The sequence below is a fragment of the Nasonia vitripennis genome (genome assembly GCF_009193385.2).
Source record: "Nasonia vitripennis strain AsymCx chromosome 3 unlocalized genomic scaffold, Nvit_psr_1.1 chr3_random0004, whole genome shotgun sequence".
In the NCBI taxonomy this organism is placed as follows: domain Eukaryota; kingdom Metazoa; phylum Arthropoda; class Insecta; order Hymenoptera; family Pteromalidae; genus Nasonia; species Nasonia vitripennis.
The window spans coordinates 1,545,263-1,564,343 of NW_022279623.1; the positions used below are offsets into that span (position 1 = coordinate 1,545,263).

Below are 19,081 nucleotides of genomic sequence, written 5' to 3' on the forward strand. Positions count from 1 at the left end.
GGCTGCAACTGTCCCCATTCATAAAATCCCACTGCTCCGCGCTCACTAGCTGATATACTAGATTTTCGCTTTTAAATGCCAGAGGCTCTCGTTTCCCGGAATCTGAGGGAGGGGGGGGAGCACGAGCAAATAAACTGCCACCTCTTTTTAGACAGCTCCGCACGGGGGAAAACGCGATTAGCAGAAAAAAAGTGTCAATACGGTGTGTGTTTCTGACTGGACTTCCCGAGAACGGCGATTTATTCGGGAGTTCTACGGAAACAATCGTTCTCGGTATCGAGCGCGGGGCTTTCCCATTATTCTACCGAGAGACGGGATATTCGTCGGAGTTGGTGCACTTCACGGGCTCTAGGCAGTTAATACGGTAAATTAAAAATCTATTAATATTCCCCGCTACAGTTTAAATAGAAGTGTCATTCTCCGGAGCCGACATAACCTCACTCCCGAGCAGGCTGCAGCGAGGGAAGGTACTTTTTCAGGCAATGTCGAGGGGTCGAGTGGATAAAAGAAGGGCCGCTCACCTGCCGATCGTGCTCATATCATCCTGCTGCTCGCTGCTGATGGCCTCGACCCGCACCGAGCTGCCGCTTCTGAAGGCAATAATACTTGCGGCTCCGGTCTCTCTCTCTCTCTCTCTCTCTCTCTCTCTCTCTCTCTCTCGGTGTGCACTGACTCGACTCTCCTCGACTCTCCCGCGCACTGAATCGCAAAGCTTTCCCTACGAGGTATACGCTATCAACAACAATCACTCTCGCTCCGCGGCAATGTCATCGGCGACAGCTGTACTATCTGCGGTAGGCGACGAACTCGTTGTAGACATGTCGCATCGCGCACGCACTGCACTGTGGGTAGGTTGCGTAATAGAAAATCTACACGCCGGCGTCTTCCAGCTTGCGTGTGTATGCGTGTGCGTGAGCTGCGGGTCGGCGGGCGCGCGCGACGGTGTCCTGTCAGGAACTGTCCCCCGACAATGGGCCGGCGCTGCTCCAGAGAGACGCTGGCGTCGCGGCGGCGCACGTGTATGAGAGCGAGCGAGAGAGCGCGAGCGCGCGGAGGGGAAGCCGCACTGGTGGGGGCATACAATGGGAATAATCAGCGCCGCCGCCGCTGCTGCCGAGCTACGCACACTACTGAGCCAAGCTCTCTCTCTCTCTCTCTCTCTCTCTCTCTCTCTCTCTCTCTCTCTCTCTCTCTCTATCTATCTGGCTTCCCTCCTCGCGGCCTGCTCTCCCCCCTCCGGCGGCGCGGAGCGACTTGGAGCTGCTACTCCCACTACTCGCGGCTCCGGCTTCGACCTCTCGCGCGCGCTCCGCCGCATTATCTACGCCCCCTTTAGCCGTGCGGCCGGACTCCGCCCACTGTTCTCTCTGTCTCTCTCGCTCTCTCTTTCTCCGGCTGTCTCTTTCGCGCACCCCCGCGACCCGCCGCCGCCGCCGCCGCCGCCGCTTTGTGCCACGGCTGCTGCAGCGCGTCTTTGTTTCGGGGGGAGGGAGGCGAGGGCACGTCCTTCCTTCCTATGTACATTGCGACGATGGCTCTTCTTCTGATTCCGCTTCTGCTTCTGCTTCGTCGTCGTCTTCTTCCCGGGCTTCCGGAGCGGGGAATACTTTGTGGGTCTTTTGTAGCGCGCGGGCTTTATTTCATCTCCTGCTCTCCGGAGTTCCGGTTCTCGAATCTGCAGCCAGCCAACGGGACGAGTTTCTCTTCGCTGTACTGGACTGCTTTTTTCGATTCGTACGCGTGTAAATAACGTCCGCCGAAGCTCTCGCCACTTTCACCCGTAAAAACCTCTCGAACTCGAGCTTTATTCTAGTTCCGCAACTATCAACCTGTTGATTTTTTCTGAAAAAAAAAAATAAACTTCAAACTCCGAAGCACCTGAAGAGATGTCGAGTGTATGAATAATTCATGAAAGCATCGAACAACCTTGGAAAATGGGTCAACGAACGTTTTATCAGCGTCACTATCCCTCGAACGTGAAACACATCGAACTGATGATTTTCAAAGTCCACAGTCCATCGTCAGTGCAGCCAGCGCGAATAATTAAACGCGAGCCGCACAATCGGGCAAAAATCAATATCCGCCGGGCTTGCGGAGCGGCTTCTCTCCGCGCTGGCGCCCCCGATCGATCGCTCGAGCCATATACGCATCAGCGCGGGCAAGGAGGTGCAGAGGCGGCGTATCGCGGGATTGTTTATTGTCTCGCGCGGGCGTGCTATAGAGTCGCGGTATAACAGCGGGGGTGGCGCGGCAGTCTCGTCCGACCCAATGGATCCTGGCGCGGGGGGGACTGGGTGTTGTCGGAGCAGCGGCGCCCAGCCAATGAGACACAAGCCCGCCGCGCCCGCGCAAATCACAATGCTCATTGTTGTGCGCCGATGCCGCTGCCGCCCACACCCGCGACGCCCGTTGCGGCGCCCTCGAACCAGGCTTCGGCCTTGCGCTGACCTTGACTCTCTGTGGTGGCTCTTTTTGCCGCTCAACAGTTCTTTGAAATTCGCGCGTTGTTCCTGCGTCAACAGCCTATCATTCCACGAGTCGAGAAATTTATGTCCATTTTCGATTAAAGCAGCTCGGCATAATCGACCCGCGGCCATAACAGTGTCCGCGCGCAGATGTGTGCGTGCGTGTAAGCCGAGAGAGATCGTCATCGGCATTCCTCTCGAGCCGCAAGTCATAATAATAGCACTATTTACATGCGCCGCCGAGTCGGCATTAATGAGATGGAAAAATATGCATATCTCGCGTCGAACTATAATGTAACCTGCCTGCCCATACCAGCACGCACGAGCGAAAGACAAATTCATCGAAATAGCTCGGTCGCGCGCACACCTATATAGCTATAGACACATATCACAAGCGTGTTAATTATAATAAATACGCTATAGCCGCTATAATATAGGCTAGATCGCGCGCGAGAGGAAAGAATAGTATATGTTACGGCCATTATTGACGTCATTGGCCGAGGATTCGAGTCTGACGCTTTCGTCATCGCGCTTTGACATATGCGCGCACGTGCCGTTCTCGGCTCGAGTCGTATGAATTTTTTCATCAAACTTACACGCTGAAATGGCGCGATTCGGTAAAAGGATCATGACTGGTGCAGACTCATCAGCGTAACTCACCTGTAACACGAAGAGAAAGCTTTCGTGAGTTAATTATAGATTAATTGGAGGCTGTATGATAATTCAGATAAGTTATTACACAATCAGCGCTTCAATCCGCAATTGCCATCGCGTCTCGCATTCTTCCGGCATCACAAGACGGATAAGCTGCGGAGCCGCGTGAGAAACGACGATGACGAGACTGGAGCAGCGCGTTGCCAATGCCAAATGCGCGCATAGAGCTATATAACAGTGCAGCTCGCTTAACGGCCATTATACGTAAGAAATAATTCAGGGGCGCGTCGACGCACGAATAGCTCTCGCTGCACATTAAACGTCCGATCTTTCTCGTTTCATTAATATCGTATATAAATACACGCGCGAGAGTAAAAACGGCTCTTGCACTTGAGAGCTAGAGCGAGCGAGCGAGAGAGAGAGAGAGAGAGAGAGAGAGAGATCCGATAATCCGCAGAGTAACGTCTAAAGTATTCACGAAGGAGACTGCATCGGAGAGAAAAAGTCTTCTTGACCGAATCTCCGTGCGCGGACTGACCCTCGGATAAATAATTCAGAGGCTCACGTACGGGCCGCGCAAAGTAGCTGTCTCTCTCGAATCCGAGCTGCATAGTGTCCGCTGCCGCTATGCATACAAATGAAAGCGCGCGCGCAGGTAAAGTGTAGCGAGAATGGCCGTCGTCGTCGCGGAGCGCCACCGCCCTCCTTGCAAGCTCTCTCGCTGTCTGTCTCTATAGGCATTCTCTCTCCCACCCCCTAGCTGCAGAGCGCGGCTATATCTAGGATGCGCATGCGTCGGGAGCCGCTTCCTCTCGCGCTTTGCCGCAGGTGCAGCGGCGCCTCTCGAGGGCGAGGAGAGTCTTACGTAAGGCATTTTGGGAAATTGAATTTCGGGGAATAAGTATGTCTATGAGCCTATAGCTGTTCCAGGAAAGAAAGCAGAGCAGCGGCGGCAGTTTTCCCTGATGTTGCTGCGGTCGTGGGGGGAGGGGGGGGGATATAAAATAAACGGAGCAGCACCGCGACTGCGGGTAAATGAGTGAGGCGCGCTTCGTCGGCGCACGGGCAAAGTCAAAGAAGGGAGACGCAAACTTTGAATTGCGAAACATTAGATCGAAATTGGAAGTCAAACGATTTTGAACAACGACGCGAATGCAAAATGTGTATGGTAAATCAAGCGATCCCGGTCCTATAACAGACTCTATCAAACTCATATGTTAGACCAGCAAAAACAAGCTCAAAAATGAGATTTTAATTGCTGTTCTCTTACGTGGACTCAATAAAGACGTTTTGACATAGCTGGCCCATCGCTACAATATTATATGCATTCTGCTCGGCGATTGCGATGCGGAAAATATATCTGGGGAAAAAACGGCGGGAGAGGCCAGTCCAATTCAATAGTTAATTACTATGCTTTCGTATCCACAGCTTATTGAAGCAACGTGAAGCGTGAGACTCAGAAGCGGAAGAACCAGACAGGAGTTGTAGTAGAAAAAAGGACAGATTCTTAAATTCTGACCAAAGAAAGATCGAGATGTGTGTGGCTTGATTAACTGCACTCGCGTAACCAAACGCGAATCACCTTCGCGTCAGCTCATTGATGCTGATTCGTTGTATGATTCCAAGAGTAAATTTGCATTACTGAAATCCAAACTTTCTCAGAGATACAAGTTTTTTTATTTGATCAAAAGTCTCACTACGCTTAAAGAAAGCATCGTTTATTGTTCTATTATTTATCAGTCACTATTTCGCGGACTTGATACGTGCGATAGGGGATCAGTATAGCTCGGAACTGCCTCGTGTGGATTTTTTGACATGTGCTTTTGATTTACCATCTTGTATGCTATTCCAGAACGAAAGCAGAGGAGTATACTCATATAAGCTAAGTGAGAATATGCGCGCACACAGCAAGTAGCGAAAATAACAGAATACATCATCGCTCTCGCGGTTTCCGATACATACTTCGAATAACCATACACATCGAAGTACAGAACACACATTACACGCGCGTCGCAAAAAGCCGCGCTCCGGCGTTCAATATTTACATTTCGAGCGATAAATAGCTCGAGCTCGCGCGTAATTAAACGTCAGGGGCGAGATGGCGGCGTGCGCGTATTGTCGAATTCGTTTTTCCCCCGCGTCGCGCGCCGATAACATCGCGTTTCGCTTACACGCGCGCGAGAGATAGGTATAGGTATAGGTGAGCGCGTAGTTATATGTAGAGCGGAGAGAAAAAAAGACGAGCAGATAATGGAGCAGATAATGGCGTAAGGAGCAGATAGCGCTGTGGCGTGAATTATTGCCCGGCAGAGCAAAATGCCAGTCGTTGGCGCTCTCGTAACTCAGTGTCGGCGATCTCTCGGCTATACCTGCCACTTACGCCCGGCGCTAATAGCACGCTGCGGAAACTAATCAGCATACTATGAGCGTCCAATGGTATCATCAGCTAGCCTGCTCCCGTTTTTTCCGGCTACCAGCTCGCTCCCGCTCCATTCACCCGCCGAGGAACAGAGGCAGAGAGGGAGCTTTTTCTATCGCGGCAACTTTGAGTGCGGTCTGTTTGCTTTTCTCGGAAGTCTTCCCGCATCGATCCGTACACTACGTGTAACACTGCCGTAAAGTCCTCAGTACCGCACACACGCGCATGTTATACGGGAAGTTTGTCAATTCCGGCGAGCAGCGTCGAAACTTGCGCGCTGTACAAACAGCGAGATCCGCAAAGGCCTCCGCGTCGATTGCCCCGGGCTATTGAAATCACATCTTACACAGGCGAGCGCTAATGAGCTCATTATCAAAGTCCGCGAACTTGCGAACTCGCAAGACGGTTGCAAGTACTCTAGAGCCGCAGGCAGCAACAACAATGGCAGCTATTCTCGGCGGAGGTAATGGCGGCAGGAGCTGACGAGCTTTCCGCGAAGTCCACCGGAAGATGACATTATACCCGCGCGCGCGCGCGAGAGAGAGAGAGAGAGAGAGAGAGAGAGAGAGAGAGAGAGAGAAAAGATGCAGCGCTCGAGATGAACGGGCGGCAGCGAAATGTGGAGCGCGGCGGCTCCCAAGAATATTCGCGCGCGTTTCCTGCCGTAGGGAGAAAGAGAGAGAAAGATGAGCGGAGAAGAGAAGAGACGCGTGTGACACGCGCGCGCGTACAGTGTATATCGCGAGGCTTGATCCGCGTTACTTATAGAAAAGCTTAAGGGTCAGCGCGCGGAGGGTATATAACGCAGCCCGGCTGCAAAGCGAGCAGCAAGCGGCAGCGCGCTGTGCTTGCATTTATTATTGAAGCTGACTGATATTCATGCGAGCTCCGAAAACGGCCCCCGCGGTGTAACGTGGCCGATCTGTCGCGCGTCCCGCGAGTTCGTCAATCTTCTGCTATAGGCGCATGCCGCTGCGGAGGAAGGCATAAAGTGTGAGGTTTTACGTCGGGCGATAGATCGGCCTATAAAGATTCTCCCATACCGTTTTTTCACGCTCTCTCTCTCTCTCTCTCTCTCTCTCTCTCTCTCTCTCTCTCCTTTTTAATCCTGTTATTGTGTGGCAGCGGGAAGATTAGAAATGCCGCCGCCGTGGAGAGGCCGGGCTCAAAGGGAGTGTGAGCCGAAAAGCCTGCGCGGGGTGAACGACCACGCGCGTCGATAACTCCTGGCAGTAGCGCGCTGATGCATCGCGCGTATTTCATTGCGGCATCAGAGGAGGAGCGACGGGGAATAAATTTTTCTCGAATCGGCAACCACGTATAATTACCGCGGGGAAACGCGGCAGTAACGAGATTCATTTTCGTCGTCGACAGCATCCGCAATACCGCGAAGATGGCACAGAAAACGTCGTCGCGCGGTCTATTCCCGTCCCGAGAAAAGAACAATGAGCCTGTCTTGCGCGCTGCACGCGCATCTCGTGGGTGTACGAGAACGCGGGGTAATGAAAGAGCTGCCGCAGAGTATGTGTACACAGGCTGCGGAGAGAAAGAGAGACAGAGATAGAGAGAGAGAGAGAGAGAGAGAGAGAGAGAGAGAGAGAGAGGGGACGAGGAAAAGAAAAGGATAGTGGGAGGGAGAGCCGGAGATTTATGCGCGCGCTTCGCTACTACATACGTTTTGCTCCCGTTTCTGGACAGCGACAGCAGCGGCGGCGGCGGCAGCGAGGTCCGAGAGGAGGCGCAAAAACAACGAGGGAGCGCGCCGCGCGCTTGTGAATGAACATTGGCTGGCGGAGCAGCATTTCCGGCGACGTCGCCTCTTGGCTTTCTCTTTGCCCCCGCGAGCTCTCTCTCTCTCTCTCTCTCTCTCTCTCTCTCTCTCTCTTTCGCTGCAGCTTCATGAATGAGTCGCCAGTGAAAACGCGAGCATGCGGACCTACGACGGATTTAGATCCACACTCGCGAATGTTCTCTCTACTCCCCGATGCGCGCGCGTACACTATCTCCGTCCCTCTTCTCGCGCTACTAGTATATAAGCGCGCACGGGGGAAAGAAAGCCGCGCGGATGCCCAATTTTGCAGGTATACGCGCGCGCGGCGCGACAAAAAGTCCACTATTTTGTCAAACGCTATAGAGAGAGGGAGAACGGCGCGGAGTCGTTAATTTCTACTTTAGCGTACTTTCAAATGAGAAATTACACCGGAAACGCGATCTTATTGCACTTACAAAGCAGCCGCGTATAGTTTATATTTATGAGTCGAGCGGCACCATCGCACCGCGGCGCGCTCCTACTGCTGCCGCTGCTACTGTACTGCGGAGCCAAAATTTTCGTCGATTATAAATAGTTGCCTTTGTCGATTGCTTTTTATTTGCGTGCTTGCATTCCGCGCTTTCGACATCGCCCTCTGCGCTTTCGCGTGTATGCGTGGGGTTATTACAATTCGTGCACATCGAAAATCGAGTGCGCAGAACATCGCCACGTGCGCCCACACACCGATGCGGGATTCCTGCGTGCTGCGCAATTGTAAATCGATCATTGAGAAGCGCGGACAATGGCTGTAAATTTGCGGCCGCTTATAATTTATGCCAGCGCGCCGCGGGCGACTTGCGCAGGTATACTTTTCCACTGTATACTCCCTCTCCGCGGCGCGTGTCCTTATGCGAATGTGTCGTCGCGCACGGCGCTCCCTTTCAGGACATCCGTCTACGTCACGCGATAATTAATTAATTAAAACTCAAGCTGCGCACGAGAGTCACACTTTGCATTTCTTTCTAAAATCTTAACTATGTGCAACTATTGAAGAGCTTTGGACGCAAATCGATTGAACTTTGGGCTCTCCACTCAATCTCTGGCTAGCAACGATAGATGGCGCACAGGCGTTTCCGTGTTTCCCGCATCTTGATCTGCGCGCCAAGCGTATATATCTATATATATATATATATATTTATATATATATTTATATATATATATATATAGTGGTGTGATACAATTATTTGTAGTACCTATATCACATTGGTACTGCTATGCTTCTTCGACTATAGGTTAAAAAATGATATGATGAATCCTCCGGCTTCTTTGTTAAATATCTCGGAGATCTATCCAGTAATGAAATGATATAGGTTGGGTTTGATAAAAATTCAAATTGCAATTATAGTATGAAGGTAAAAAAATGCAGTTTTTTGCCCAACTTTGGAGGCTAGCCACTTTGTTAAAAATGTTGATAAACTATTGCAAAAAATTGAGCATATGAGTTGAAGATTAGAGAACACGTGGGTGCAAAGAATTTTTAAAATATGTTTAAGAATTTAATCGTCATTCCGCTTAGAAGATAAAAAACTCTCTCAGTAATGAAAAGTCATAGCGAGGTCGGTCAAGACTTAAATAGTTCATAAAAAATTAAACTGTTTGAAAACTGGCGAATTATTAATATAGGTATACATTACTTTTTTTATAACATCAGTTCAAAGTCTGAGTTTTTGTCAAACTGAACTTTGAAGCCTGCTCGTATTATACTATCAAAGTACTATGACATCTGTACGATTGAAATCGCTACAATCTTACAAAAACTCGGCATACCGCCGCTTATCTCTTTGGCGTAAAATAAAGATAAAATAGAGCTAATTAAAAATAATAGAGGCATCGAATTACGCCGAACGCCGATTAAAGATTGTAATATATCCCTTTCGCAAGCTTCAATTAAGACACTCGCACATATAGATACACTCGGAGAATTGCGCAACCATACAGCGCCGGAATATGTTATTAAGAAGGAAAAATCTCCCGACCAGATCGTATAATAACGGCTGCAGCGGGGCCTGAACGCGAGGCGAAAAATGGCGAAAAACAATATCAGTTAATTATCGAATTTTACGATCGCGCCGCGAAAGAGAGAGAGCGAAATTTGCGCAACGCGCGTCGCGGCCAATTTCCATATACGCTCTCCATTGTGCGCGCGGTGTCTGCACCTATACATGACCGTGATATGTGTGACAGGTGTCCGTGCGTATATCGAGGGACGCTCGCGCTGGCGAGAACAATTAAAATCTAGACCCCGACGCGCATACAATAGCCGCAACCTCGAGCCGTAATAATGGCCGCCCGCGGCACTCGTAATGATCGCGCGAGATAACTATACAGCCCGTAAAATCTAGACGGAGATAGCTGACGAGATAAAGAGCTAGTTCCACGCGAGAGAGACACAGAGAAAAGAGCTGGAAAACAAGAGGCCGCGCTGCGGCGCTCGATTAGACGGGAGTGATTGAGCGAACGAGTGCAGCGTGCGTTATCATTATTGTTATACACAAAGGATCGGAGCGAAAAGAGTCAATGAGCAATTTGTTTTTACACACGTGCATTTTGAGTGGCTGTGTGTGTATATATATATATATATATATATATATATATATATATATATATATATTGCAACGGTTCTCTCCTCGTTATATTTTATCCGCGCACGCACTGCAACGACGCTTCCAACGGTGTGCGACGCCTTGCGAAACGCTCATTACTTGCCGGAAGTACTTAAGGTTGTATGCATTGGAATAAAAAAAAGACTACTCGCATGTATGAGCAGGACAAAACGCTCGGACAATGCCTTCGAGTATTAGCGATGTTCAATTATGTGGCCGGGGAGAACCGGCCGGCATGGGTCATTTGTAGCGCGTGATATTCTCACGCGCGGCGCAAGAACGACTTTGAACACAGATAAGAAGATGAAGGCGTGGGTGTGAATTACGGCTCGGCGCGCGCTCGCGAATAACATAACGGAGCCGGTCCCATTGTCGTACGCAGCGTGTCGCGATGACTGCCCCGTATTATTGTTGCGTCTCCTCATACCTCGAAATTAGTCGTTTTGACTGATTGACTGCGGCTGATCGTCCTTTTCCACGCACGGGGCTATCTCTCTCTCTCTCCCTTCGACAAAGAGTCGTTAATGATTCAGCTGCGCTCGTTTGACCGCCGGCATTTTTGTATTATCTCGTATAGTATTATACGTACGAGTTTCATTCGATTGTGCAATAGAGTCATTGATATTCTCGTGTTGCTTTTTTACGCGGAGTTATGTGAAAAATATATCATAAAATTCACGAGGCGACTTGTGATTGTTCCGCTGCACCTTTTCTCGTTTACGTTGGACGGCTCTATGCTAATTTTATGCTAAGCCGCGAGTCATTATATGCGACTCGGTTTTCCACAAGACTGAAGAGTTGCACTTCTACTAATGGAGTTTTCCTTCGACTGACGTACACAATAATAAGTCGCACAATGGGTGCAGTGATCGAGCGGTAGAGACTTGGTTTTCTTTACCATACACGCGCGCGAAAATCGAATTTTGCAAAAACCACGTAATAATATACTCTTCGCGATGGGTTACTCCGGTCTTCGAAAAACTGCCTCTGTGTAGGCCGTAATTAAAGCTGCGTGTCTCTCCGGCGCGCACAGTGGAGTCCCTGTTCTCGCGATCATGAATGGGCTCCGCGGCGAAGAGAATGGCCGGGGAGAGTGAGCGAGGTTCGTGAAATTGAACGCGAAAAAGCGAGCGCGAGCTGCCGACCACCGGCTATTATTATCTCTCTCTTATACGCGTGCGCGCACACATACGTCGTGGACAATAAGCAGTTTGTACTCGAGGACGCATTGTGCATCTCTCGCACACACAGCCGAGCATTGTGCAGCTCATCTCTCGACGAAAATCTCTCCGGCCAAGCGCGAAGAATGCGCGTAAGAATAAGAATGTATTGTCGTGCGCACGCGTGCAGTTGAGTCTCTGCTGCACGCTGGCCTGCGCCCCGCGATGCTCCTTTTTTGCCTTTTGCTCGTCGCGTGAATTGCGCGCTTCCGGTGCTCTGCTGCTGCCGCGAGGGAGAGTTTTATTTTGACGCTTTGCTACTGCTGCTGCTACTGCTGCTTCTCGTTTCTCCTCCTCTATGAAGACCAGAATTGTCTCTCCGGATTCAAGTCATCTTTGTTTGAATTTTTGCGCCCCTCGAATTGCGTCGGGAAAAATATTTTTGGATAAAAGTGCGAGCACTTTAATATAAATAAAATATTTATGCTGCGTGGAATGGCCGCTGCGAATTGTAAAAGAGCTTATTTCGAATGAATGAAGTAGCTAATTCACTCTCGCGAGCCGTTCATTCACATTTTCCAAGCGTCGCAATGGGGTCAGTTTTCTAAATTTAAACGGTATTTTAAAGTGCGTCTTGTTGCATTAGAAAATTTGCCAAGCCGTTGGGAAACTTTGCCGCTATTCGCGCGGTTCGTCGAGTCGTGTTAATTTTTTTTTTTTTTTTTGGTCGATGACAGTTTTGCACGAAATATTGTCAACTTTGAACAGAGAAAAAAGAGGAAACAAGAGCAGTCGAAGGCCTGCGCGTCTCGCTCTCCTCTCGTCCCCGAAGCCGAAAAGCAAATGGCTCGGATCTCACGACTAGACGAGTTAATCTCCCGAGGAAGCACAATAAACTGCGAGATAATAAACGGAAAGCGCCGTACGTTCGTTTACCATAATAATACCCTCCGCGCGCGCATATCTGAGAGAGCGAGAGAGAGGGAGAGAGAGAGAGAGAGAGAGAGAGAGAGAGAGAGAGAGAGAACGCACGCGGCCCAACCGAATCCTATATAGAACGCTATAAATAGAAGATCCTCTCTCCCTCTCGTACACTTGTGCTTTTCTGTCTCCCGTTTCCTTCTTTTTCTCTCTCGCTCTTCTCGCGTCCGTCCCATCCATACTCCGTATAACTATACACCCGTCGTGTCGCTCCATTCTCTCGCTGCTCACGACGTCCCTGACGATCGTCATCTTCGCGAATGTAATGTAAGAACAGCCGCGACCAACTCTCACTCTCTCGGCGGTTATTTTAAAAATTCGCCCGCTGTGCGCCTTTTTTCGCGCCCTTCGAGAACCGTATACGATCTTCGATCGGGAGAAAGAGAAACAAAGAGGGCGGGACACCGGTTACGCAACGAGCTTTCCCGTATCGAGATTCGCGCAGCGAGATCCAGCCACCGATGCTCACCAGCACACGGGGCACACGGAGCAGAGAGAGAGAGAGAGAGAGAGAGAGAGAGAGAGAGAGAGAGAGAGAGAGAGAGAGAGTACGCTGACCTTGAACTCAGTGGGCGCATCTAAATTTACCGGTATATTTATGCCCGCGCGGCAGAGGCTCAACTAGGCCGGAAGTTGCCAGATAGCGTCGGGGGGCTATCGCCCTGCAGTAGTAGTTTCACTTTGAGCGGAGCTTTCGCACAAGCTCTCTCTTCCGCACACTTTTGACGTTCGCTCGTGCACTCGCGTTAAATGCAACTCTCCTCGCCCGTTTCGTAACACACACACACACGCACGCACACACACACACGCACACACACTTTGGCCTATCTCCACTCCTACCGCCGATTCCTCTGCCAAAATGTGCAACTTTCTCGCGCTACTTATATCTCTCGCTCCGACAATGCGGCGGGAGAGAAGCAATCTTCGCAAGATCGATCTCGCGCTCGCGAAAAGAAGTTTCAATCTCCTTTCGGCGCTGAACTGCCGCCCCCTCAGCTGTAATACATACGTGTGTATATATATATATATATATATATATATATATATATATATATATATATATATATATATGCACCCAAGGTGCGAAGAAAGTGAATTCTAGATTGACGAGAAGCCCGGCGAGGTTATTTCGTCGACTCGGCGCAAATCCTGCAGGCATAGGGCGGCGCTCTCGGCAATGATTAATGGCTTAGCGCATTAACAGGCTATTGACAAACACGTTTCTCATCGTCAAACGCGCTTACACACACTGACTTGGCCCTTCCGCGGCTTTGTATCGGTCGTTATAGAGGAGGCTCTTTCCGGCCCCGCCGCGGGGGTGTTAAGAGATAGCTGCGGGAGATACACCGCGTCTTTGTCGCTGATACGACGGGGGAAACGAGATTATACTCCGCTCCGTCGTTCAGCATTACACGACACAGTCCGACCGATACCGACTGCTTCCACTGAATAGCCATTATTTCGACTTTTCCGAGCTCGATATGCCGACGTCCCGCAATATGAAAGTCCTCTCGGCCAGCTCATTAGCTCGGCTCCGCGCTCTGGTAAAAAAAGCTCGGCGAATCGAGTCAAAGGCGCAAAACAAAACGCATAGCGGCGGATTTCGGCCCTCTCGAAAGCTGCAAGCACGCGTCCTCTCCGCGGATCACGGCAAAGCTTCGACAGGAACAGGCTGCATCACAGACTGCCTATCTCTCGGCTGCACCCTTTCGATCCTCTGATGTTGGCCCATCATCGTGCACTCCTGCGCGCATCGGCTGCTTATACACACGCGTACGTGTGTGCACGCCAGTTCGTCGTTGTTCGTACGTGCATAAGCTGGCATATGCCCGTATGCACCTTTGGCCCAGCCCCTGCAATCCGATCAAATGCCGAAGTGGATGTATCAGAGCGGGAGAAAAGGAAAATAAAAGACAGCGGCGGCTCTTGGTCGAATTTCAATACCTATAGGAGAACGTACGCGCGCCAGTAATATATATGAAAGGCAAGAGAGAGAGAGAGGGAGAGAGGTGCATTGCACACACGTATAATCCACCAGCGCCAACGAGCGCTGCGCTGCCAAGCGCCGAGAGACTGAATGCGTTGCACGTACACGCACGCATCTCTTCTTCGCCGCCTCGCGGATCGCCGATTCTCTCTGTTCGCTCTCCTCTGTCTGCGCCTCGTTATCGTTGCTGCCGCGCGCGTTTTTTCTACGTGCGCCTGTAACGCCGTGCGATTATACATACGCGCGCATTGCATCGATATCGAGCTTGCAGCTTTATTCGCGCGCTGCCAGCGAGAGAGAGAGAGAGAGAGAGAGAGAGAGAGAGAGAGAGAGAGAGAGAGAGAGTTACAAGGGCTGCGAATGTATCCGCGGAATGCGTGTACAGAGGGGGTCGCCGCCGAGTGTTAATTATTATTATGCGCAGCTACCGCATCCGGAAAGTTCGTATGCTAATGAGTAGTGGCTATAGAAAAAACGCACGTACGCGAAATTGCGGTACGAAAATAAAACGATGGATTGTATACATTGCGAGTTATGTATCTGCGCCATTCAGTCCGCGCCGGCGGCCAAGGAGAACCGCATTTCGCAAGCGCGATCGAGAAGCTCGAGGGAGCAGAGACAAACAGACAGGAGGCGATCGTGATCGGGCATCCCCGAACAGCATAAACACTCGGCGCGAGCTGGGAGAGGACTCGCGGAGTAGCAGTAGAAATAAAATCGAGCCGAAAGCATATCCACGAAAATTCCTCTCTCGGTCCACGAGAGGCTAACAGCACGGGATGAGAGGACCTGCGCAGCTAGCGCAATAATGGTCCCGCAAGCTCCCGGATGGCTGCCGGGATGTGCTTGCTTCCTCCTACTCCCGCTATTTATCTATCTCGTCCATTCTCCCGACTCTCGGCGGAGCCCGGCGAAATTCGCATGGCAGAGGCAGCTCTCTATCTATCTCTCTCTCTCTCTCTCTCTCTCTCTCTCTCTCTCTCTCTCTCTCTATCTCTCCTCTCTGTATAGAAGACAAAACGAGCGAAAACGAGAAGAAAAGCGAAACGTGGAGAACAGGAAAAAGGAGGAGAGCGAGAGTCGGCTGCTACCGCTTGCGCTGTCGAGGAGGACGAGGATATGGCTCAACTCGTTCGACCCATTCACGTGCAGCCCGATGAAAAGCGGCCTCCGCCGAACAGGCGCTCTCCTCTGAAAGGAGTAGGGAATTATTATGATTATTATTATTAACCTTTCTATAGGAATGATTTTCCATTTTCCTTCCTTCCAGCTCGAAAGCGCCGCCTGTCTTCCCCGCTGACTTTATCCTCCTCGTCGGCGGCTTGATAAAACGCAAGCTCTCTCTCGCTGAATGTCACGTTCTGCGCGCGCTTTCAATTCGGCCGAGCTTTGTTTCGATGACTTTTTCGGGGATTCCGTACCCTCGAGTGCGGAACGAATGAGGGATTTGTCGCGGGGCTTTGAATGGGCGCCGCTGCTTATTAACGCAGCTTCGATTGGGCTGTTTTCGGACGGAGCCGCCGGAAAGAGGAAACGATTTTCAAAACGTAAAAGAATTAAAGCGGCTTTGAAGCTCTCGTACGCTTTTGTCGAGCGCAATAACGTTGATGGCTTTGTGTGGCGCGAGAAACAGAGAGGCTTTTGTCGGCTCCGCTCTAGAAGGTTAAGAGCTCTAAAGTCAATGGTATAATCGTTGGGCAATTCCTCGCAGAGAATTTCCTACTTTGAGCGTACACTATAATGATATACTTACGTTGAAGGACTCGCGATTGTTATTCCGCATGGAATGAAGACGTTTGCTTACCTGCAACAAAAAGCAACCATTTGACATAAATATAAACGCATTTGTCTCACAATTTTCGAATAAAAAAAGATATACAAGCATCGCAGCTCCAAAATCAAATTAATAACCGCCGAGCGCCTGAGTAAACAGCAGCTGGCGGGAAATAATCCCACGAGTGAGAAAAGTCAAAACCCCGCAGCACCCGGAAGATCACGTATGCCTAAAGTATATCGAAAACGATCGCGTTAATTGGTGAAAATAAAATAGGCCGACCTCTGTTTCTCAGCTCCGTGTCTGCAACGAGAGGAAATAAAGGGCCGGATGCACAAAGCGCGCGGCAAAAAGAGGCTAGCCGAGTCGAGAGGCGGCATGCGCGCACGTGTAGGGGCCTCATTATACGGACTCGCTGTTATAAGTACAAATGCACGCGCTGCGCCATCGGACATTTTGTCACATAGCTCATTGAAGGCGACCTCGTGCGCGCGCGCGCGGACAGGTTCGGAACAAATGAGGGGCCGAGAGAGAGCTGTGAAGAGTGACCGCCGACCGGCTCAATTACCGATGCGACGGGACGTGGATAATCGAGTGCTGCGTGTAGAGAATAAAAATCTGCCAGGCTACTACTTGTAGCGTTGTGAAATAAGAACGAGCTAAATCAGCCGTGTATAGTTTCGCTAAACTTCTTGCTATTTGGGCTGAAGTAATCGAACGTAGAACGTTATTGAATTATTATACGAAATACTCTTAATCACGATTGATAAATACATCGAATAATCATCACGAAAAAAAAAAAAATAATTTTCGAAACCTCAAAAAGAAAACCTCGTCTCTCAGTCCTCTGGCGCACAGAGCGTCATCAAATGTTTCTTTTCTTTCATATACATCTTTCATACGACGTCAAAGAGCGCGATAAGACGCCCTGTTACTTTTTTTACCCTCATTGTATAATGCGAAAGTCAAAGGCTCGCCGGAGGAAGCGACGACATCGGCGCAGAGAAGAGTACACACAGAAGTACACGTACACAAAGCCAAGCTTGTTCGTCGAGCGTGCAAGGATGCGCGCATAATGCTCGCAGAGAGCAGCGCGTGGGCGTGTGCCGCCGATGCGATACTTTGTAATTAGTGCGCGCGCGCGTGAATAACTCTCGCGGCTGCGCGGGTACGTTACGATATCGGCCGGCTTGCCCTCTGATCTTCCAAGCGACTTTGCCTTTCTCCTGCGGAGCTGTTTTGCGAAACTTCCCCGAGGGACGATTAAGCGATTAATCGTCGGGAGCCAGCTTTTCATTTATCATTCGTAAAAAAAAGACCTCCTTTCTTCGCGTCGCGCCGAATCACAGTTCTATTATTACACGCGCGCTATTATTTCGCACAACACCAGCCGATCGAGAAGAGGGCCGATCCGTCGGCGCTGGCATAAATAAGTCGTCGCTCGCGTTATTGCACGTGCATTTATTATAGTAGGCGGGACGAGGATTCATGGAAAAACGAGAGCAGCGGGCTAATGTACAACATTGTTATTTGAAATACAGCTCGGACTGACGTAACTTTACGGCCGCCACTTGGGCTTTTCTCATAAAAAGCGCCTATAAATAAAGCTCGCTTTATTTTCGGCCGGTGCGCGCGCGGCTAAAATGATAGACGGCCGCGATGATCGCGCTCTCGCGCATGTATCTGGGACAATGAGGGGCCTCACGAGTTTTATCCGAGAACGTTAATACGTTATACCGGCGGGATTCCCCGCGGGCCGAACTTTTATTGCCCCGGTGTACCGTTTTAAGCTTTTAGTAGGATTATAACGTATAGCCGCGTCGATGGTCCGACGCTTACGCGCGAAAATTCGTGTCTTAATTCACCGGCTCTCTCGGGTCGCCGACGCTTTTATCGAGCTATTAGTTCCTAGAGTTTTACCGCGCGCTATTATACGCAGTGCGATAATGGACTGCTGTGCGAAGACGAGCAATTTTTCCGCAATTAGTCGGGGACGATAGCCTACATTCATTCCGATCACTTGCCCCCGCTCTCCCGTCGACCTTGAATGAAATTAGAATGAGAAAAGGATTGGAGCGCGACGAGACGCGGGGAAATAAAAGGAGGACGAGATTGAACGGGTGCGCGCGCGAGTGTACGGTCTCTCGTCTTTCGAGACAAATTGCCGGCTGCGCGAAATTATTCCTCGCGCGCACAAAAGAGCGAGCGGCCGATGACGCGGCTCCCATTTGCCTAAGAATAACGTCGTCGAGCTGCCCCCGGCCGGGACGAGCGGCTTAACAATAACAAGTGGCCCTTTGTACGCAGCACCCTCGATTTATGCGCGCGGAGATCAAGAATTCAAGATTCGTGGAATTCTCGCGCACCTATTAGCCAGATTAACATACTCGAGGTAATTGCAATCGCGGAGCGACGCGTCGCTTTCTCCCCGCGTTGCACAATGTTTATTAATTGATATTTTTCTCCGGCAGCTCGGAAGATTAAAGAGAGTGTGTAATTTCGATCGCCTGTTATCATCCGCAGAGCCGGAGAAAGAGGGAAAAAAGAGGCTCTCGCTTTGGAAGTCGTCCCCTTAATTCATCAAGTCGCTGTCAGGTCTCTCTCTCTCTCTCTCTCTCTCTCTCACTGCTATAGGTATATATAATAATAACACGTCGTCGTAGCCGGGCGCCACGGAAAAGAAAGCTGTAGTCGCTCGTCTCTTCTTCCTCGCAACTGCGCGCAAAGAGGAGAAAAGAAGAGCAATGAGATATTCCGGTCACGGGGTGGCGAAGGCCATGCAGCAGCAGCAGCGGCGCGGAGGATATAGGAAAGAAAGCGCGCGCCGGGGGATGACGGGTAGCATCAGCAAAGACGTCATTACCGCGGGAAAGAGAGAGAGTCAAGCTGCGGGGGTGGGAGTATCTCATTTCTCGACGCTGCTATCATGTCATAAAAATAATCAGCTCCCTAGCCAATGAGCTACTCCGGGCCACTTTGATCTCTCGCGAGCTCGTCCATTTGTTTCCTTCCTCTGTCGCCGGCGCACGCGCAGCTTTTTTATTTTTCTCTTTTTTCTAGAAGCCGACGACAAGAACGCGAATGTGCAGCCGTGTGTTTTCTTCTCTCTTTCGCGAGGACGAGACTCGTCGTTTCTTGCCGCTGACGCTTCTGCTGCGCAGCTTTTAAAAATAAAAAGTTAATGAGAAAAGGGATGATGTTATTTAGTCCGACGAGTAGAGAGAGAGA

General features: G+C 50.4%; 1 protein-coding gene across 3 annotated transcripts in view; it reads right to left on the reverse strand.

Annotated features, from left to right (window-relative positions):
- LOC100119354 (transcription factor SOX-5) overlaps positions 1 to 19,081 on the reverse strand; it is a 126,170-nt gene that overhangs the window by 35,721 nt on the left and 71,368 nt on the right. For 2 of the 3 annotated variants that reach the window (XM_001603093.6, XM_031925776.2), the window contains exon 1: positions 522 to 994. The exons of the other annotated variant lie outside the window; for it this stretch is intronic. In XM_001603093.6, the coding sequence (XP_001603143.3) occupies positions 522 to 538 (17 nt within the window). In that variant the 5' untranslated portion in view covers positions 539 to 994. Of the gene's footprint in view, positions 1 to 521; positions 995 to 19,081 lie in introns of those variants that run through there. 3 annotated transcript variants of the gene reach the window in all.